Below are 10,485 nucleotides of genomic sequence, written 5' to 3' on the forward strand. Positions count from 1 at the left end.
AAGAAGCAGTTTATACTCGTATACTTTTCAGAGTATTAAGAAGCAGTTTATACTCGTATACTTTTCGGAGTATTAAGAAGCAGTTTATACTCGTATACTTTTCGGAGTATTAAGAAGCAGTTTATACTCGTATACTTTTCGGAGTATTAAGAAGCAGTTTATACTCGTATACTTTTCGGAGTATTAAGAAGCAGTTTATACTCGTATACTTTTCGGAGTATTAAGAAGCAGTTTATACTCGTATACTTTTCGGAGTATTAAGAAGCAGTTTATACTCGTATACTTTTCGGAGTATTAAGAAGCAGTTTATACTCGTATACTTTTCGGAGTATTAAGAAGCAGTTTATACTCGTATACTTTTCAGAGTATTAAGAAGCAGTTTATACTCGTATACTTTTCAGAGTATTAAGAAGCAGTTTATACTCGTATACTTTTCAGAGTATTAAGAAGCAGTTTATACTCGTATACTTTTCGGAGTATTAAGAAGCAGTTTATACTCGTATACTTTTCGGAGTATTAAGAAGCAGTTTATACTCGTATACTTTTCGGAGTATTAAGAAGCAGTTTATACTCGTATACTTTTCGGAGTATTAAGAAGCAGTTTATACTCGTATACTTTTCGGAGTATTAAGAAGCAGTTTATACTCGTATACTTTTCGGAGTATTAAGAAGCAGTTTATACTCGTATACTTTTCGGAGTATTAAGAAGCAGTTTATACTCGTATACTTTTCGGAGTATTAAGAAGCAGTTTATACTCGTATACTTTTCAGAGTATTAAGAAGCAGTTTATACTCGTATACTTTTCAGAGTATTAAGAAGCAGTTTATACTCGTATACTTTTCAGAGTATTAAGAAGCAGTTTATACTCGTATACTTTTCGGAGTATTAAGAAGCAGTTTATACTCGTATACTTTTCGGAGTATTAAGAAGCAGTTTATACTCGTATACTTTTCGGAGTATTAAGAAGCAGTTTATACTCGTATACTTTTCGGAGTATTAAGAAGCAGTTTATACTCGTATACTTTTCGGAGTATTAAGAAGCAGTTTATACTCGTATACTTTTCGGAGTATTAAGAAGCAGTTTATACTCGTATACTTTTCGGAGTATTAAGAAGCAGTTTATACTCGTATACTTTTCGGAGTATTAAGAAGCAGTTTATACTCGTATACTTTTCAGAGTATTAAGAAGCAGTTTATACTCGTATACTTTTCAGAGTATTAAGAAGCAGTTTATACTCGTATACTTTTCAGAGTATTAAGAAGCAGTTTATACTCGTATACTTTTCGGAGTATTAAGAAGCAGTTTATACTCGTATACTTTTCGGAGTATTAAGAAGCAGTTTATACTCGTATACTTTTCGGAGTATTAAGAAGCAGTTTATACTCGTATACTTTTCGGAGTATTAAGAAGCAGTTTATACTCGTATACTTTTCGGAGTATTAAGAAGCAGTTTATACTCGTATACTTTTCGGAGTATTAAGAAGCAGTTTATACTCGTATACTTTTCGGAGTATTAAGAAGCAGTTTATACTCGTATACTTTTCGGAGTATTAAGAAGCAGTTTATACTCGTATACTTTTCAGAGTATTAAGAAGCAGTTTATACTCGTATACTTTTCAGAGTATTAAGAAGCAGTTTATACTCGTATACTTTTCAGAGTATTAAGAAGCAGTTTATACTCGTATACTTTTCGGAGTATTAAGAAGCAGTTTATACTCGTATACTTTTCGGAGTATTAAGAAGCAGTTTATACTCGTATACTTTTCGGAGTATTAAGAAGCAGTTTATACTCGTATACTTTTCGGAGTATTAAGAAGCAGTTTATACTCGTATACTTTTCGGAGTATTAAGAAGCAGTTTATACTCGTATACTTTTCGGAGTATTAAGAAGCAGTTTATACTCGTATACTTTTCGGAGTATTAAGAAGCAGTTTATACTCGTATACTTTTCGGAGTATTAAGAAGCAGTTTATACTCGTATACTTTTCAGAGTATTAAGAAGCAGTTTATACTCGTATACTTTTCAGAGTATTAAGAAGCAGTTTATACTCGTATACTTTTCAGAGTATTAAGAAGCAGTTTATACTCGTATACTTTTCGGAGTATTAAGAAGCAGTTTATACTCGTATACTTTTCGGAGTATTAAGAAGCAGTTTATACTCGTATACTTTTCGGAGTATTAAGAAGCAGTTTATACTCGTATACTTTTCGGAGTATTAAGAAGCAGTTTATACTCGTATACTTTTCGGAGTATTAAGAAGCAGTTTATACTCGTATACTTTTCGGAGTATTAAGAAGCAGTTTATACTCGTATACTTTTCGGAGTATTAAGAAGCAGTTTATACTCGTATACTTTTCGGAGTATTAAGAAGCAGTTTATACTCGTATACTTTTCAGAGTATTAAGAAGCAGTTTATACTCGTATACTTTTCAGAGTATTAAGAAGCAGTTTATACTCGTATACTTTTCAGAGTATTAAGAAGCAGTTTATACTCGTATACTTTTCGGAGTATTAAGAAGCAGTTTATACTCGTATACTTTTCGGAGTATTAAGAAGCAGTTTATACTCGTATACTTTTCGGAGTATTAAGAAGCAGTTTATACTCGTATACTTTTCGGAGTATTAAGAAGCAGTTTATACTCGTATACTTTTCGGAGTATTAAGAAGCAGTTTATACTCGTATACTTTTCGGAGTATTAAGAAGCAGTTTATACTCGTATACTTTTCGGAGTATTAAGAAGCAGTTTATACTCGTATACTTTTCGGAGTATTAAGAAGCAGTTTATACTCGTATACTTTTCAGAGTATTAAGAAGCAGTTTATACTCGTATACTTTTCAGAGTATTAAGAAGCAGTTTATACTCGTATACTTTTCAGAGTATTAAGAAGCAGTTTATACTCGTATACTTTTCGGAGTATTAAGAAGCAGTTTATACTCGTATACTTTTCGGAGTATTAAGAAGCAGTTTATACTCGTATACTTTTCGGAGTATTAAGAAGCAGTTTATACTCGTATACTTTTCGGAGTATTAAGAAGCAGTTTATACTCGTATACTTTTCGGAGTATTAAGAAGCAGTTTATACTCGTATACTTTTCGGAGTATTAAGAAGCAGTTTATACTCGTATACTTTTCGGAGTATTAAGAAGCAGTTTATACTCGTATACTTTTCGGAGTATTAAGAAGCAGTTTATACTCGTATACTTTTCAGAGTATTAAGAAGCAGTTTATACTCGTATACTTTTCAGAGTATTAAGAAGCAGTTTATACTCGTATACTTTTCAGAGTATTAAGAAGCAGTTTATACTCGTATACTTTTCGGAGTATTAAGAAGCAGTTTATACTCGTATACTTTTCGGAGTATTAAGAAGCAGTTTATACTCGTATACTTTTCGGAGTATTAAGAAGCAGTTTATACTCGTATACTTTTCGGAGTATTAAGAAGCAGTTTATACTCGTATACTTTTCGGAGTATTAAGAAGCAGTTTATACTCGTATACTTTTCGGAGTATTAAGAAGCAGTTTATACTCGTATACTTTTCGTTATTTGACGTTGATGATCGCCGAGCACCAGATCTGAAGGAGTGAGTCCCCGAAGTCCCAAAGTTTTAATCTTTTTTAAGTTCCGAGTCTCCAATCCAGCAGGGCTTCGCCTCTCTCCAAAAATTTCCAACCCTTCAAAATGAACAACCCCCTCTCCTATTTATAGCCAAGCGTCACTGTGCACGTGTGCACGTGTGGCCGACACTCAAGGTGGGGGCCGAGCCACCTTGAGGTGGCTCGGTTTCGGCCGAGCCCCTCCGGGTGTTGTTCGTTCCGTCATTTTTCCGTTGTCCGGTTCTGTGCTTCGTTGTTGATCTGGACTTGATTCGGTTGTGTTTCTGTTGTGTGGTCGATTGACCTGGAAACGACTCGTTGACTTGATTCCAGATTTGGCAGTAAGTCCGGATCCTGATTAGGCAGTAAATCCACTTCTGAGTCTGAGTCCGAAACTGATCTTGATTCGATCGTGATTCGTTCGAGTCCGCTTTCGGTTGGATGACTCGTTGACTCTTTGAACACTTGGCTTGATCCCGCACGCGAATGGATGTATTCCGTTGCTTGCGTGCGATTCGTCGATCTCGTCGCCTCGTTGGTTTGTCGGTTCGTGCCGAGCTGAGCTAAGGGACCTATAAGCAATTTTATATGCCTACACTCTTGGGACAATCCCCGACTCTCGCCACACACTTCTCTCGGTGTACAAGTGTATTACAAAGTGAATCTCAAAATAAGCACAATACAATAAATGATTGTTCTCTAATATGGATGAGAACACAATAAAAGCTCACAGTCAATTGTTACAACTCTCACCAACCCAAATAATGTATAAAAATACAATAAGCTTAAGTGGGTGTGTGTAAACAATGAGTGAAATAAAATCTAAACTCAATATAAAAACTAGCTGTAAAGAATGAAAATCAAACAAATATGCAAATGTAAAGCTAGATAAGAGTTTAGAAATGCTTCTCTGAAAAACAAGATGGAGAGATGGATTAAGATGAAGCTCAATCAATGTAGATGATCTCCTCCACTTGTGTAAAACTATTTCCCAAGCAAAAACTCTTTTAAACAAACACTAAACAAACTTAAACCCTTGTTAAACTCTTGTTTAAAAACTTCTTGGATTGCCAAGAGAACTGAGATCAATGGGGTATTTAGGGCCTCCCAAAACCTCAGCCAAAAACTTCAAACAAAAGACCAAAAAGCCCACAGAATTGGAAATCAGATTCTGTATAAAAATAGCCATTGGAGTGAACGACGGTCGACCGTGAAATTCTCGCGGTCGACCGCGAGCCACTTTCGAGCCTGAGAAATTTCCAGAAAGTTAGACGGTCGACCGTGGGAATTTTCGAGCTGACGGTCGACCACGAAAGTTACTGATGGCTCCATAGGGAAAAACAAAGGCGCGGTCGACCGTACACTGACATATGAGAAAACAGGTTTGAAAGTTGATTTTTTGATTTTAAAACCCTGTTTAAAAATATTAAATAAATTCCAAAAATGTAAAACTTTGAGGAATGATTGTAAACATGATAATAAACATACTACAAGACTGGTTTTCAGAAAGGACCTCCCAAATGAAAAATATCATCATTTTGTAAAATAGTCCAAAACATGAAAATGTGAACATATGAGTTTTGACATTTTTGCTTAACCATGTTTTGAAACAATACAAAATAATTTTATAGACTTAATAAAAGATATATATAATAATTGTTAAGTCTATAAACTGAGAAAACAATATTTTCACAAATACAATAGAAAATAAAACATATGAGTATATATATGAAAATATATGTGTTTCATATCTAAGTAGTTAAACCAAATCACAATAATAAATATGAAATATGTAATTTCATATTTATAAACATGAAAGCCAAAACTTGTGTTGTATATATATATGACTACATATATATACAAGGAAACCAATAAAATATGTGTACTTAACATACATAATATAACACCTAAACTAAATTACCCAAGCTTGATCTTGATCTTCATTGTAGCTCAACTTGGTAAGCTTACGGATGAAGCTTGAACTTGGATCTTCAACTTGAATTGTATGGCTTCACTCCATAATTCCGCCAACCTCCATTGGATATGATCGTTGAAGTGCAATTCCATCCATCCTCCAATATATTGTTTGCCTAGAATAAATATAAAACACAAACACTAGACAAACAATATTAGATGTAAATTGTTTGTAAATCGTCATCAAAACAAGAAGGCTAACAAGAATAACTATCAGTATCCGTTTAAATCTAAACCCGTTTGCGTTCATATATATAGAGTACAGATTTTTGACGTTCGTTTCTCTCCTGCTTTTCTCTTGAACGAGGTGCGACTTTGACGTCAACAAGATACATGTTGGATATTTTGTTGGAGAAAAGACAATTTTGCCTTTGTGAATAGTCTCACATTGTAAAATGAAATGAATAGTTTGTGATTTAAATTGCATCTTCTCTTATTGCGGTTTGAATAGTGTTTTGGGTTTTATATTGTTTGGGCTTTGCATATCACATGCGCGCGCGCACGCCTCACCGCAACGTGCACGCGCCATACCGCACTCGCACGTTTTTTGTTTTCTCTGGCTTTATTTTGCACGTTTTCCATGTGTGTAACGGCTGCGAGTTTATTGCATAACGGTCAACATTATGGCGAACGTTACCGAATTGATTACTAGATTTTTATAACGGCTCTCTAATACCCGTATATAAGCAGCCCTTCTCATTCTCGGAAAACACACAACAATTCTCTTGTTTCTCTTCTTTCCTCTGCATATTATTTTCTTCTATATTTTGGTTTTACTTTTTGTGCAACTTTCTTCATCTGAGCAGAAGCTCTGTTCTCTCGCCCGAGTACAGAGATCGGCCACTTCCGGGGGTTTTACCACTAGGGGAGAGAGGATCATCTGTGCTAGGGCGATACGCGAGTCTTTAATCTTCTAGGGCAGTGATTACACGACTGTTCCCATTCAGGCCAGATTTTAAAATTTTATTTTATTCAGATTTATCTGCATTCTATAATTTTATTTGATTTTTTTCAACAATCTAGAAGATTTAAGTAGTTTATAGCTTTTGTTTTAAAATTAGAAAAAAATATTAAAAGTTACTGTTGATTATAAGTTACTATTGATTATAAGTTACTGTTCACTCGAATTTTTTACATTCCTTCTTGTTAAAAATAATTGCTTTACTGTTCATCTTTAAAAAGGGGAAGTACTGTTCATCCGGGAAGTGATATTTTGGAATTACTGTTCATCCAAAATAACTTTAAATCTATAATTAATTACTTTAATTATTATTAATTAATGCATTTATTTAATTGTTGTTAATTAAGTTGTAATTAATTTCTGCTAATTAATTTTAATAATTAATTAAAATTAATTGCATAATTGCATCTTGTAATTGATTGTATTGTTAATTAGTTGTTGTTTTAAATTCAAAAAAAAATTATTACTTTTGGTGGAAAAAGGAAAATTTTCTATCACATTCCACTTCACATATATGGGAAGCACCTATTTGGTAAATGTTGTTTGCATTATTATTGTGACAGTCATGTTCTCATGATTATACAACTTTTGTTTGTGAAACCTTGAAATGTTTATATTATAACGATATTATATATGCACAGACTTTTCTAATTATTTGTTGATCAGGAAAACATGGTTTTTGGTTTGAAAAAAAAATTGTTTTTCAAAATATTATAATCTCAGCTATGAACTGGAACTTTCATGGTTTTATGCACCCGTTAGTAATATTGTGTATAATTAACTTTCCTCTGCATATTATTTTCTTCTATATTTTGGTTTTACTTTTTGAACAATTTTCTTCATCTGAGCAGAAGTTTTGTTCTCTTGTCCGAGTACAGAGGCTGACCGCTTACGGTGGTGTTTACCGCTAGGGGAGAGAGAATCATCTGCGCTAGGGCGATAGGCGGGTCATTAATCTTCTACAGCAGTGATTACACGACTGCTCCCGTTTTATTGTTTTATTTTATTCAGATTTATCTGCATGCTATAATTTTATTTGATATTTTTTCCAACAATATTAATACCTGCGTAAGCTCATAGCAAAAGAAAGATGGTACGGTACTTAGTAGTTTTCAGCGTAAATGTGTTATGTCAAGCATCGGAAACAAAACTTCTCTCTTTAATTTTGGAATGTAACAATTGTGTGCATTACATCCGAGTCAAAACCAAACAAGCCGACATAACAGTCTTTGATCAGTTTGGTTTGATATTGAATTATAGACGGTTCGGTTCAGTTTGGCAGATTTTGACCAAAAAACAAACCTCCCGACTGTTTGCACAGCCTTACTTGTTCTTTTTATTCAATAGTTCCACTCATCATATTGCTGAATGTTATCATTACTCTTGCAGAAAATTCTTTACATCTCCATCATAAACCAAGACACACATATATATAGCCTGAGAGAAAAACTCGATCAATTGATGTCACAAAATTAGGATGCTTCAAGAAGAAGCCCCCTGTAATTGATCATGAACACTTCTTATTTCGATGCTGCAAAATTATCTTTGTAGCAGATCAGGGCCACTATTGCTTCATTTCAACAAGTTACTGATCTCCTTCAGAGGTGAGCGACTACTGAAATTGCTCTTCGGATTGTTCAGGCGACAGACGAGAACATGCTTCTCTTTCTCAATGGCAGCATAATCCGGTGATCTCTCCTCTACTTGTTGGCATCTAATCTTCGGAAGCCTCGCCTGCTTCCATTCATCACAATGCACTAAATTCTTCGGCTCATCCACCTTCTTCTCTGATGCCCTTGCCCTTTGTTTCCACTCTATCATCTGCAAATAGTAGTATTTTTTTTTCGAAGTGATTTGAGTTTAAAATGTTTTTGGTTGAAATTTTTGTGGGAAATGAAATTTTGGTTACTGACACGAGAGTGAAGAGAGCGGATATTGAGCTCAGACGCGATGGCTCTGCGTTTCCAGAGGTCTTTGGATGACTTGAGCTGCTCCATTTCGAGCCTGACTTGATCGAGCATTTCCTGCATCTCGGTCCATTGCTCTGTCTCGGACTTCACCTCCTCTGCTATTCTTGTTACAATCTGCTTGCAGCTACAACAGCATCTGTTGCTCACAGTTCCCATTTCTTTCATCTGTGATTGTCATAAACTCAGATATCAGTTTTCAATCTTCATCACATTTTCAGTAGAAATTAGCATATACTTCTTCGTAAATATTCATTTTGGGAGTTATTCATCACATTTTTGTCTTATTTGATACTGACTTCAAAACCAAAATAATCATCATCAACGCAACCATTCTTGAAGCAGTACTACTACCGAAAATAAAAGTTCGGCAGAACCTTCATATGGAAAAAGCCAAACATTTGAGGCACAGCAGTGCTAGGGAGCCTAAGCTCAATAAATGGGAACAAATATTTCCTCAGTGCCTGAAGTACTCCTCAGCTTAGCATTTATGCTTCACAGCAGATTTGTGATTAATAAAAGCTGAACATAGCTCAAACTTTGTTGGTTGGCGTACCATCTTTTTCATGCTATTCTTTTTAAGCTTTGTTAGTTTTGGCAACACAAAAGCTGTAGCATGCGTTTATTAATTTATCATTATTTCGATAAAAAGGGTAAATTTTTGAATTCAAGGGGAGAATGAATGTTGGGGGAAACGAGGGATTGAGATCCTCTCCAACTAAATGATAACTGGAGAGGGTCCAGTTATCTCAGTTCTTACCGTCTATCACGTCAAGTAATATGTACACTATCATAAAACAGTTTTTTTGACAATAGTGGTTTTCAAGACCTATATAATTTTTAAGATAACAATGGCGACATCATATGGTATGATCTCATCCATCGGAAATGATACATAATACAGTAAGGATTGAAATAATTGAACCGTCTCCAATTACCATGTAGTTGGAGAGGATCCGGATCCCCTCTAGGAGCCTGTAATTTTACACTCTTAAAACAAATCCTAACCGAGAAATCCGTAATGGAGCAGTAGGTTGAATATGCACGAGAAGCATTTTACCGATAATATCTGATCCGATCATAGGTTGAAAAAAAAAAAATACCTAAATCTCAATCAACTGCAAAGACCGCCTAGGGGTAAATTAGTTAATAAACTAAATGACAAGGTAACAAGTTGTGAGATCAGGCCCCAACCCCAATTGGGTGGAGGCTCATTCTAATAATAGAACAGGTCCCTGACCACTTAGATCCTGATTCAGCCTTCCACTGTTCCCCCGCATCCCGCACCTTTTAACTTAAATTAACTACTATACTATAAACTAATTTCAAACCAATTAAAAAATCCAAATAAATAAAAGTCGTAAGGTTTTTTGAATCTTGCCGTCCGTTGCTTGGCTGTCGCCTGCCCGCACCCAAACTTGGCAGTGGCAGCACTGTAGCTGTTGTTAACGGAGCTTGTAGTGTTGCTGCTTGAGGAAGGAGTAATCAAGAAGGATCCGTACTCCTCCATCCTCTCCATCATCCCCTTTGATATCCCCTCCATCTTTCTCTTCAGCATCTCAACCTAAAATTGATCAGCACGGCGTTAGTTTTATGCACCACTCAATAAATGTACAGACTAGCTAGTCGAGGCCTTACGTTGATTTCATGCTTCTGCTTGGCTAAACTTGAGGAGGAGGACTCGATCTCCCTTATCTCCCTCACACCGTGAGCTTCTCCGTCGACCCCTCTCGATCTCACCTTCAGCTCCCCCATCTTCTTCTCTATAATGTCACTCCCATCAATCTTCTTCCTTTCCTGACAAACTCAAAAAAAAAACCATATTAATAACCTTACGCTTCGATACCAAACATAATGAAAATGGAAAATGGAAAAAACAAAAGGGAAAGATACGCTTACGTGATTCTTTTCGAGCTTTCGCAATGCGGCATCCCGCTCCATTCTAAGCGCGTTGCATTCTTGGCGGAGCGCCTCGGCCTCTGCT

The 10,485-nt window shown here is 35.4% G+C and overlaps 1 protein-coding gene across 1 annotated transcript; it reads right to left on the reverse strand.

Moving 5' to 3' along the window:
- On the reverse strand, positions 7,846-10,479 carry LOC109820100. The gene is made up of 5 exons (XM_020386171.1): positions 10,401-10,479; positions 10,140-10,298; positions 9,883-10,065; positions 8,448-8,669; positions 7,846-8,355 (listed from the first exon to the last, which is right to left on the reverse strand). The coding sequence occupies exons 1-5, from the start codon at positions 10,440-10,442 to the stop codon at positions 8,107-8,109; spliced, it is 855 nt and encodes a 284-aa protein (XP_020241760.1). The 5' UTR covers positions 10,443-10,479; the 3' UTR covers positions 7,846-8,106.

Source organism: Asparagus officinalis, chromosome 8 (genome assembly GCF_001876935.1).
Source record: "Asparagus officinalis chromosome 8, Aspof.V1, whole genome shotgun sequence".
NCBI lineage: Eukaryota > Viridiplantae > Streptophyta > Magnoliopsida > Asparagales > Asparagaceae > Asparagus > Asparagus officinalis.